General features: G+C 42.3%; 1 protein-coding gene across 13 annotated transcripts in view; it reads left to right on the forward strand.

Moving 5' to 3' along the window:
• PRPSAP2 (phosphoribosyl pyrophosphate synthetase associated protein 2) overlaps positions 1–12392 on the forward strand; it is a 76452-nt gene that overhangs the window by 28276 nt on the left and 35784 nt on the right. For all 13 annotated transcript variants that reach the window (XM_054458428.2, XM_054458427.2, XM_063656198.1 and 10 more), the window contains one exon: positions 4169–4224. In XM_054458428.2, the coding sequence (XP_054314403.1) occupies positions 4169–4224 (56 nt within the window). The remainder of the gene's footprint in view (positions 1–4168; positions 4225–12392) is intronic.

Genomic DNA, 12392 nt, shown 5'->3' on the forward strand with positions numbered 1-12392 from the left:
TTAATTTTAATATGGCTATATTTGTTTTTCTTTGATATGAGTTAGCATTTTTGTGACTTACTATTTAAGAAAGCTTTTAAAATGTTAATTTATACTGCACTTAGCTATTTTGCTTTTAGCTGTTTTTCTTTCTTTCTTTTTTGGGGATGGAGTCACTCCCAGGCTGGAGTGTAATGGCGCAATTTCGGCCCACTGAAACCTCCACCTCCTGGGTTCAAGCACTTCTCCTGCCTCAGCCTCCCAAGTAGCTGGGATTACAGGCATGCACCAACACGCCTGGCTAATTTTTTGTATCTTTAGTAGAGATGGGGTTTCACCATGTTGGCCAGGCTGATCTCGAACGCTGACGTTGTGATCCGCCCGCCTCGGCCTCCCAAAGTGCTGGGATTGCAGGCATGAGTCACCGCCCCTGGCCTTAGCTGTTTTTCTTATATAAATTATTTCTCTCTTCAATAACTTTTCTAGATAACTTCTTTTTACAGTACTATATTTAAAAGAAGATAACTTCTTTTTACAGTACTGTATTTAAAAGATGGCAGTTTATAGGTTTCTGAGGAACTTCTTTCTGGTAAGAGTACAGGGCTTCCCCATTCTCCAGCAATTGATATAAGTCCTTACAGAGAAAATGAATTTAACTATTTTTGAAAGAGAAAAATGTAAAATATTCTGCTTTTTTTTTTCTTTAAAGTTACACACAAGAAACATAAAAACTCTAGGCCAGGTGCAGTGGCTCACACCTATAATCCCAGCACTTTGGGAGTCTGAGGCGGGTGGATCACTTGAGGTCAGGAGTTCAGACCAGCCTAGCCAACATGGTGAAACCCCATCTCTACTAAAAATACATAATTAGCTGGATGTGGTGGCGTGTGCCTGTAATCCCAGTTACTTGGGAGGCTGAGGCAGGAGAATTGCTTGAACCTGGGAGGTGGAGGTTACAGTGAGCCAGGATTGTGCCACGGCACTCCTGCCTGGGTGACAGAGCGAGACTGTCTCAAAAAAAACAAAAAAGAAAACAAAAATACTCTAACAAATTCAAAAAATAATAGAGACTTTAATTTTACCTGAAAAATTTTTTGTTGTTTTTTGAGACAGGGTCTTTCTCTGTCACCCAGGTTGGAGTGCTGTAGTGCCATGATAGCTCACTGCAACCTTGAACTCCTGGGCTCAAGAGATTTCTCCCACCTCAGCCTCCTGAGTAGCTGAGACTAGAGGTGTGCCACCGCACCTAGCTAATTTTTAAAAAATATTTCCAGAGTCAGAATCTTGCTATGTTACCCAGGCTGGTCTCAAACTCCTGGCCTCAAGCAATCCTCCTGCCTCAGCCTCCCAAAGCAGTGTGATTACGGGTGTGAGCCACTGTGCCTGGCCTAATGTTACCTGAATATTATTCTCAGTTGAGAGAGAAGGTGAGATAAAATTGGCAAATGTCTTGATAGGGAAGGATGAAGAGGTTTAGGCAGAGAGAGAGTGATAGGGTGAGCATTGAATGTGTTTCAGTTAGCAACCATCCGCATGGAGAAACCTGTCATTTTGGAAGAAATAGAGCAGTCGCTATAGACTTATATGGGTTGCTGTCGACATCTTGTGGTTTTAGGGGATGTTTCCATTCAAGACACAGGCATGTTGTGTGCCAATGTCTCAAGGCACAAATGGCGATTGCACCTCTTAAGGGATGCCCGGTGGGTGAGCCTAAAGAACGAAGGCTGGGGCACCCTTGTGCTGGTTGCAGGGTCAGGCTGGAAGCCTAACGCTAGTCATTGTCTGTAGTGCAGGCTTCTACCTCAGGATGACACTGCCTTCTACTTGAAAAAAATCCCCATTTTAGTTTCATTGTTGAGAAGAAGTCAGGGCTGGGTGTGGTGGCCCACACCTATAATCCCAGCACTTTGAGAGGCTGAGGAGGTTGGATGAGTTTAGTCAAGGAGTTCAAGACCATCCTCGGCAATATGGCAAAATCCTGTCTCTACAAAAAATACAAAAATTAACCAGGTGTGGTGGTGCATGCCTGTGGTCCCAGCTACTCGAGAGGATGAGAAGTGGGAGGATTGCTTGAGCCTGGGAGGTTGAAGTTGCCCAGGTGGTCGAGGCTGCATTGAGCCGTGATCTGGGCAACAGAGTGATATTCCGTCTCAAAAAAAAAAAAAAAAAAAAATTAATATGTGGGAACTCAGTGTTAAAAAGGAATTTTTGTGTATTGCTTTTTTCTTTTTTTTGGAGACAGAGTCTCTCTCTGTCACTCAGGCTGGAGTGCGATTTTGGCTTACTGCAGCCTCTGCCTCCTGGGTTCAAGCAAGCATATCTGGCTAATTTTTGTTTCTTGTTTTTTTTTTGAGACGGAGTTTCGCTCTTGTTACCCAGGCTGGAGTGCAATGGCACGATCTCGGCTCACAGCAACCTCCGCCTCCCAGGTTCAAGCGATTCTCCTGCCTCAGCCTCCCGAGTAGCTGGGATTATAGGCATGGGCCACCATACCTGGCTAATTTTGTATTTTTAGTAGAAAGGGGGTTTCTCCATGTTGGTCAGGCTGGTCTTGAACTCCCAACCTCAGGTTATCCACTCGCCTCAACCTCCCAGAGTACTGGGATTACAAGCGTGAAAGCACCGTGCCCGGCTTGGTAATTTTTCATTTTAATGAAAAATTTTAATGAAAAGAATCATAGTAATTCTTTCTGGAGACATTTTAAATGGGTTCAAACAATTCTTCTGGGTTCAAACAATTCTCCGGCCTCAGCCTCCTGAGTGGCTGGATTACAGGTGTGCACCACCACGTAATATTTTTTTGCATCTTTAGTAGCAAAGGGGTTTCACCATGCTGGCCAGGCTGGTCTTGGCTCCGATGTTCTGCCCACCTTGGCCTCCCAAAGTGCTGGGATTATGGGCATGAGCCACTGCGCCTGACCATCTTTGGGAATTTTTTTTAATCTGTTAAGTATTTCATCCCTTCTATTTCTTTTATTATTTTCCTTTGGGAATTATTAGGTCCTGAAAATTTTGGATCTACTCTCTATAACTTTTAAAAACTTATTTTACTTTTTGCATACTTATATATAGCATTCTGGGGAAATTCCTTGGCTTGATCTTCCCTGGTTTGTTCTTAAAGTTGTGTTTATTCTGCTGTTAAGCCAGCCAGCTACTGGGTTTCTTTAGACCATAATAACTTCCTCCTCCTAGATTTATTTTTGGTTCTTTTTCTAATAACTTGTTCTTTCTTGTTGTATATAATTTCCCATTTTAACCTCCGTAGAGACAATAGACTTGTTTTTGTTAGAGTCCTTTCTTTTAGGTCCTTTAATTGTTATTAACTGTTTTCTTGGTTCTGTCTTTTCTTGGCTGGGTTTGGTAATGTTTGATGATGTTTGATGAGACGAGGAAGTACATGAAAAAGTTTAGAAAGACTGCCAGCAAAAATAATGAAAGTGCCCAAATGGAAATATATTTTACTGCCTTACTTCCCGAGAGTGTTGGACAAATTAGGCTTTCCTGTAGATACAGCTGAGCCATGTGATTATGCCGGAGGCAACTGTACTAAATTATTCAAATTAATCATTTTTTTGTTCATTTGCTAAGTAGTTATTGTTTAGTGCTTGTTGTATGGTAGGCATTGTTTTATACATGGTGCTAGGTGTTGTTAACGGCTCATATTAAAATTCATTGGTGTAATTGTGAGAAAAAAGCAATGAGAATATAGTTAATATATTTTTTAAAAATAGTGCTGGGCCGATTATCCTTTAACAAATTGGTTGCTTCAACATGTTATGACTGCGATATGTTAAATAGCCATTTGTTTGGACTGCAGTAATTTGGAATTTGACAGTCAGCTTGTATTCAGATTGAATTGGATATCCTTGTACTTTGAAATTACATGTAATTAGGATTCTTGTTGACGAGATATATAGAAACATCTTTATACTGCATCATTAGTATTTGCTGGCAGAGATAAGAGCTAATCACCAATTATTCCTATTTTTTTCCTAAAAGAAGTCTGTGTGGCTCACAAGTTAGTAATACTTTTTCATAGGCAGGTTCCTTTCTTCATTTTCCAAAGGAGAATTTTACTTTGAACTTTTTCTTTTTTTGGAAAACTTTCAACTAGCCAAGCATTTTTGGGTCTGTTGGAATTTTCCTTTTTGTTGACATGCAGTAATACCTGACTTCTTGTCTGTCACAGATCCCAGATTACAGGAATGCAGTAATCGTGGCCAAGTCTCCAGCCTCGGCGAAGAGGTAGGTGGGAATCTCACAACCTCTTTCTGGATCTACTTCTAAGGATTGTATCCGTGATGAGTTCCAGGCATTCTAATTTGAACTTCAGTGGTTCCCAGCGATATCTCTTATTTTTCTTCCATGGACAGGTATCAACTCCATTTATTAAGTAAACATTTTAATTTCCTCTCTTTTTTTTCCAATCCCACTGTATGATTGCCAGACATACTTCTTTTTTTAAGTTATCTTCTACTTACACTTTCTTTTATTTCTTTTTATTATTATTATTATTTATTTTATTTTATTTCTTTATTTTTTGAGATGGAGTTTTGCTCTTTTTGCCCAAGCTGGAGTGCAGTGGCGCGATCTCGGCTCACCACGACCTCCACCTCCTGGGTTCAAGCAATTCTCCTGCCTCAGCCTTCCAAGTAGCTGGGATTACAGGCATGCACCACCACGCCTGGCTAATTTTTGTATTTTTAGTAGAGATTTCACCATGTTGGCCAGGCTGGTCTCAAACTCCTGACTTCAGGTGATCCACCTGCCTCAGCCTCCCAAGGTGCTGGGATTACAGGTGTGAGCCACCACACCGGGCCTTATTTTTATTTTTCATAGTAGAAACAGAGTTTCGCCATGTTGTCCAGGCCGGTCTTGAACTACTGAGGCTCAAACGATCCACCCACCCACCTTAGCCTCCCAAAGTGCTGGGATTACAGGCATGAGCCACTGCGCCTGACCTCAATCATATTTCTTGACCAAAGCAATCCAGTTCTGGGGAATACGATCTAGTGTTTTCCCCAGACCCAGATTGACAATCACATGTCAATCTTCGAGTCTGGTGTTTACAGTACTGGCGAATATTTACAGTACTAGCAGACAACTTTGTAGTTATTTACTGCCCCTTATTTGGGGAACTCAGAAATTGATTAACAGAATTTTATCCAGCTGAGAGGCCAGTTATTTGTATACGTTAAAGGTGACATTTTACAAAATTGACACAACCTGAGGTATACCAAAGGGGCAGCCTTGAGAGTCAGTAGAGTGAGTTACATGTAACCTGGAGTAACTGATGTGTCACTAATGCATACTTAAAATTGTATATCGGTTGAGAGGATTTCATATACCAGTGTTTTGTGGAGAAGCCACTCCACTGGAGAGGGAAAGAAAATCAGTTGTAGGAATAAAGCCTTTTTCCTAAAAAAGCCCTTTTAAAGTTATTTTCCAGTTGAATACTTTTGATCACTGCATTGTTGTTGAGTCCTGTGGAATGAAAGAAAGTGTAGGGTGCCTCTGCCCTGGGCCCGTAGGCTGGCAGTATTGAAGGATGGAGGAGAACCTGCACACAGTAAGCCATTGATTTCAAAAGTATTTCACATAGGTCATTGATGTTATAAATTAAGAATAGCACTTTAATATGTAGACTTAGTATATTAAATAAAATAAATTGGCATTTGAGATAAAACCATTACATGGCTGTGTTCTTATGGCTGACTTTCCCAACCCAGCCAGGCCTGTGTTCACCCATGTGTCCTTCAAGAAGTTGTATCACCTGGTCTCCTCTTGTCCATTTGATTAAATTGTAAGAAACAGACTGAATTTTAGAATGTAAACATTTCAAATAGCTTTTCCAAACATTTCTTCAAAGGCTGAATTAATTTTACTTAATACTTTTTCTCTGATATACATGCTTTAAAAAAAAATTTAGGTGAAAAATCACATAATATACAATCATTTTAAAGTATAGAATTCACTGGCATTTAGTGCATTCACAGTGTTGTGTAACCACCACCTGTCTCTATTTTCAGAACATTTTCATCATCCCAGAAGAACATCTAGTACCCATTCAGCAATCATCCTTATCCCTTCACCTTCTGTCCCTTGACAGCCACACAGTATGTGGCCCTTTGTGTCTGGTTTCCTTCACTTAGCAGTTTCAAGTTTCATCTATGGTGTAGCATGTAGTATCTCAGTGTTTTGTTGTCGTTGTTATTGTTCAAGACAAAATCTTACTCTGTTGCCGAGGCTAGAGTGCAGTGGCACGATCTCAGCTCACTGCAGCCTCCGCCTCCTGGGTTCAAGCAATTCTCCTGCCTCAGCCTCCCAGGTAGCTGGAATTACAGGCGCATGCCACCACACCTGGGTAATTTTTGTATTTCTAGTAGAGATGAGGTTTCACCGTGTTGGTCAGGCTGGTCTTGAACTCCTGACCTTGTGATCTGCCTGCCTCGGCCTCCCAAAGTGCTGGGATTACAGGCGTGAGCCACCGCCCTTGGCCAGTACCTCAGTCCTTTTGATGGCTGAGTAATATTGCATTGTATGTGTATACTAGTTTGTTTATCCATTCATCTGTTGATGGACACTTTTTTTTTTTTTTACCATTTGGCTATTATGAATAGTACTCCTATGATCATTCATGGATTAGTTTTTGTGTTGGCATAAGTTTTCATTTTTCATTTCTTGTGGATATATATTAGGATTGGAATTGCTGGGTCATATGGCAGTTTCGTTTATGTTTTGAGGAACTGTCAGTCTCTTTTCCACTGCAGCTGCCCATTTTACATTCCCACCAGCAGAGTATGAAGGTTCCAACTTCTCCACATCCTCACCAACACTTAATTCTCTGATTTTTTCGTTATAATCATCCTAGTGGGTGTGAAATTGTACCCTATCATGGTTTTCATTTGCATTTCCCTAATGATTGATGACGTTGAGTATCTTTTTTTTTTTTTAATGAGACAGGGTCTCAGTATGTTGCCCAGGCTGGGCTCAAACTCTTGGGCTCAATCAATCCTTCTGCCTCAGCCTGTTGAGTGTGTGTGTGTGTATATATATATATTTTTTGTTTGTTTGTTTGTTTTTTGTTTTTTTTTGAGACAGAGTCTCGCTCTGTCACCTGGGCTGGAGTGCAGTGGCACGATCTCGGCTCACTGCAACCTCCGCCTCCCAGGTTTAAGCGATTCTCCTGCCTCAGCCTCCTGAGTAGCTGGGATTACAGGCATGCGCCACCATGCCTAGCTGTTGAGTATATTTTTATGTGCTTTTTGGCCATTTGTATATATTTGGAGAAATGCCTGTTCACACCCTTTGCCCATTTAATAATTGGGTTGTCTTTTTGTTGAGTTGTAAGCACTCTTTATATATTCTACATACTAAACCTTGTTAGATACATGATTTGCAGATATTTTCTCTCTTTCTGAAGATTGTCTTTTCACTGTCTTGATGGTGTTCTTTCACACAAAAAGGTTTCAATACTGGTAAAGTTCAATTTATCTTTTTTTTTTTTTTTTTTTTTTTTGAGACAGAGTCTCAGTCTGTTGCCCAGGCTGGAGTGCAGTGTCTCGGCTCACTGCAACCTCTGCCTCCCAGGTACAAGTGAGTCTCCTGCCTCAGCCTCCTGAGTAGCTGGGATTACAGGTGCCTGCCACCACACCCGGCTAATTTTTTGTATTTTTTAGTAGAGATGGAGTTTCACCATGTTGGCCAGCCTGGTCTCGAACTCTTGACCTCGTGATCCGCCTGCCTTGGCCTCCCAAATCAATTTATCTTTTTTGTTTGTTATTGCCTCTGCTTCTGATGTCATGTCTAAGAATCCATTGGCCAGGTGCAGTGGCTCACTTCTGTAATCTCAGCACTTTGGGAGGCTGAGGCAGGAGGATCACTTGAGCCCAGGAATTTGAGACCAGCCAGGGTAATATAGTGAGACCTCGTTTTTAAGGGAAAAAAAAAAAAACCATGAACTGGATGTGGTGGCATTTGTCTGTGGTTCTAGCTACTTGGGTGGCTGAGGTGGGAGGATTGCTTGAGCCCAAGAGGTCAAGGCTACAGTGAGCCGTGATTGCACCACTGCCTTCTAGTCTAATTGACAGAGCCAGATCCTGTCTCAAAAAAAAAAAAAAAAAAAAAAAAAAACAGTCCATTGCCAAATCTGAGGTCATGAAATTTACCCCTGTATTATCTTCTAATGGTTTTAGTTTTTGCTCTTATATTTAGGTATTTGATCTTTTTTTTTGAGACAGAGTCTTGCTCTGTTGCCCAGGCTGGAGTACAGTGGCATGATCTTGGCCCATTGCAACCTCCGCCTCCTGAGTTCAAGTGATTCTCCTGCCTCAGCCTCTTCAGTAGCTGGGATTACAGGCCTGCGCCACCACACCTGGCTAATTTTTGTATTTTTAGTAGAGACAGGGTTTCACCATGTTCGTCAGGCTGGTCTCGAACTCCTGACCTCAAGTGATCTGCCTGCCTTGGCCTCCCAAAATGCTGAGATTAGAGGCGTGAGCCACCGTGCCTGGCTGTTCTTTGATCATTTTGAGTTAATATGTGTATATGGAGTAAGATGGGCATCCAACTTCATCCTGAGCATGTGGAGATGCAGTTATTCCAGCACCATTTGTTGAAAGACTAACTTTTTTCCATTGTATTGCCTTTGCTCTTTCATCAAAGATCAGTTGACAATATTTATGTAGGTCTTTCTGAGCTCCCTGTTTTGTTCCATTTATATATTTGTCTGTTCTTTCACCAATCCCACAGTGTCTTGATATTATAGCTTTTTTTTTTTTTTTTTAAGACTGAGTCTGTTACCTAGGCTGGAGTACAATTGCTTGATCTCAGCTCACTGCAGCCTCCACTTCTTCGGTTCAAGTGTTTCTTGTGCCTCAGCCTTCCGAGTAGCTGGGCTTACAGATGTGCACCACTATGCCTGGCTAATTTTTGTGTTTTTAGTAGAGACGGGGTTTCGCCATGTTGGCCAGACTGGTCTCCAACTCCTGACCTCAAGTGACCCTCCCAAAGTATTGGGATTACAGGCATGAGCCACCGCACCCAGCCACCATAGCTTTTCAATTTTTTTGAGATGGAGTTTCACTCTTGTTGCCCAGGCTGCACAATCTTGGCTCACTGCAACCTCTGCCTCCCAGGTTCAAGCAACTCTATTGCCTCAGCCTCCCAAGTAGCTGGGATTACAAGTGTGCACCACTTCACCTGGCTAATTAGTAGAGATGGAGTTTCACTATGTTGGTCAGGCTGGTGACCAACCTGATCTCCTGACCTCAGGTGATCCACCCACCTTGGACTCCCAAAGTGCTGGGATTACAGGCGTGAGCCACCATGCTCGGCCCTCTATAGCTTTTTTTTCTTTTGAGATGGAGTTTCGCTCTTGTTGCCCAGGCTGGGGTACAATGGCACGATCTCAGCTCACCCTGCAACATCCACCTCTCGGGTTCAAGTGATTCTCCTGCCTCAGCCTTCTGACTAGCTGGGATTACAGGCATGCGCCACCACACCTATCTAATTTTGTATTTTTAGTAGAGACGGGGTTTCTCCATGTTGGTCAGGCTGGTCTCGAACTCCCGACCTCAGGTGATCTGCCTGCCTCGGCCTCCCAAAGTGTTGGGATTATAGGCATGAGCCACCGTGCCCGGCCCTCTATAGTTTTCAATAGTCTTTTTTTTTTTTTTTTTTTTTTTGAGACGGTGTCTCGCTCTGTTGCCCAGGCTGGAGTGCAGTGGCACAATCTCGGCTCACTGCAACCTCCGCCTTCTGGATTTAAGCAATTCTCTGCCTCACCTCCTGAGTAGCTGGGATTACAGGCACCTGCCACCATGCCCAGCTAATTTTTAATTTTTGTATTTTTAGTAGAGATGGGGTTTCACCATCTTGGCCAGGCCAGTGTTGAACTCCTGACCTCGTGATCCACCCACCTCAGTCTCCCAAAGTGCTGGGATTACAGGCGTGAGTCACCATGCCCAGCCTTAATAGTCTTCAAGTTGGGTATTGTCACACCTCCAACTTTGTTCTTCAGTATTGTGTTGGCTATTTTGGGTCTTTTGCCTCTCCATATAAACTTCAGAATCAGTTTTTTGAAATACACAAAATAACTTGTTGGGATTTAGATTGGGATTTGCATTAAATCTATAGATCAAATTGGGGAGAACTGGCATCTTGACAATATTGAGTCTTCCTATCCATGAACATGGGATATCATTTTTTAAAAATTCGTCTTTGATTTCTGTCATCAGAGTTTTGTAGTTTTCCCCATATAGATGTGTACTTTTTTTTTTTTTTTTTTTTTAAGAGAGAAAGTCTTGCTCTGTTTACCCAGACTGGAGTGCACTGGTGCCATCACAGCTCACTACAGCCTTGAATTTTTGGGCTCATGGCAATCCTTTCATTTCAGCCTCCTAAGTAGCTAGGACTATAGGTGTGCACCACCATTCCTGGCTAATTAAAAAATATATATTTTTTTTTGTTAGAGACAGGGGTCTGACTGTGTTGCCTAGGCTGGTCTCTAACTCCTAGGCTCAGCCTCCCAGTGTTGGGATTGCAGGCATGAGCCATCACTGCCAGCCCATATTTTGTTATATTTATGCCTAAATAAATATTTCATTTCTTTGGGTATCCCTTAATTTTTTAGACATTGTTTTCTTTAGTTCTGTGAACATATTTATGATAGCTAATTTATTCTGTCTAGTTATTCTGACATTGGGCTTTTTCAGAGATCGTTTCTGTTGACTGCTTTTTTACTGTGTATGGGCCATGTTTTTCTTTTTTTTAAAGTTTTAAAAAACTTATTACTTTATTATTTTAATTTAATTTAATTTTTATTTTTATTTTATGACAGAGTCTTGCTCTGTTGCCCAGGCTGGAGTGCAGTGGCGTGATCTCAGCTCACTGTGACCTCTGCCTCCTGGGTTCCAGCGATTCTCCTGCCTTAGCCTCCTGAGTAGCTGGGATTACAGGTGTGTGCCACCAAGCCCAGCTAATTTTTGTATTTTTAGTAGAGACAGGGTTTCACCATGTTGGCTGGGCTGGTCTCAAAACTCCTGACCTCAGGTGATCCACCCATCTTGGCCTCCCAAAATGCTGGGATTACAGGTGTGAGCCACCGTGCCTGGCCAAAACTTCTTACTTTAAAAAAGAATACAGAAACAAGATCTTGCTGTGTTTCTGGACCAGTCTCAAACTCCTGGCCTCAAGCAATACTCCTGCCTTGGGCCTCCCGAAGTTCTAGAATTAAAAGTGTGAGCCACCATGCCCGGTCCATATTTTCCTTTTTGTTTGCATGCCTTGTACATTTTAGTTAAAAACAACATTTTAAATTATGTAATGTGAAAAATCTGAGCATCAGATTCTACCTCCACCAATTCCCAGTGTTTGTTGTTGCTGTTATTTCTGTGATATGTTTGTTTAGTGGCCATCCTGTGCCAATTCTGTAAAGTCTGTATTCTTTGTAGCATTCAGCCACTGAAGTCTCTGGTTGGTTAGCTTACTGGCCAGCTAATGATTGGACAGAAATTTCCTGAAATGCCTTGAAGCAATAAATCTCCCACTCTCTTCAAGGTCTGTGTGTGTGTGTTTGTGCATGTCTTCAGTTCTCCCAGCAGCTTATAACTCTGCCTTAGCCTTTACTTCTTGGTTGCACAGTGCGTTAAGGTCAGCCAAGGTTCAAGGTTAGGGGCTTTTCAGGTCCTTCCTGGGTAAGCGCATGTTCTTTACATGCAGGAATAAGCTTTTCAAGGCCCATATGGCCATCTCATTCCCCAGATTTTCCTTTTTTTTTTTTTTTTTTTTTTGTCTAGCCCCTTGTTTTACTCAACTGGTATCGTCACTTCAGGCAGCTGCAGTGTTAAACAGTTGCTGTTGATTGCTCATCTACTCTGGGGATGGGACTATTCACACAGAGTGAGCTCTAAGTTTGGTCATGTGCTCCAGCCCTGAGTCTCAGCAAGCTGCCAGATAGGCATAATAGTGACGGTTACCTGAGAATGGGCTTCTTGAGAAGCTCCAAACCTGTTCTTTTCCCACCAGTGGTTGCTAGTCTTCTGTTTCTCATGGCCACCGTGACTATGAGGTTTCCAATTTTTGTCTTTTGCAGAACTGGAGAGAGAGGCATGGGAATATGGCAAGTTAAAACACACAAAGTTTCTTTTTTTTTTTTTGAGACAGGGTCTCACTCTGATGCCCAGGCTGGAGTGCAGTGGCATGATTATGGTTTACTGCAGCCTTGACTTCCTGGGCTCAGGTGATCCACCTCAGCCTCCCAGGTAGCTGAGACCACAGGCATGCAGCACCATGCCTGGCTAATTTTTGCGTTTTTTTATAGAGATGGGGTCTCACTATATTGCCCAGGCTGGTCTCCAACTCCTGGCCTCAAGTGATCTGCCCATCTCAACCTCCCAAAGTGTTGGGATAAT

This window comes from Pongo pygmaeus, chromosome 19 (genome assembly GCF_028885625.2).
Source record: "Pongo pygmaeus isolate AG05252 chromosome 19, NHGRI_mPonPyg2-v2.0_pri, whole genome shotgun sequence".
NCBI lineage: Eukaryota > Metazoa > Chordata > Mammalia > Primates > Hominidae > Pongo > Pongo pygmaeus.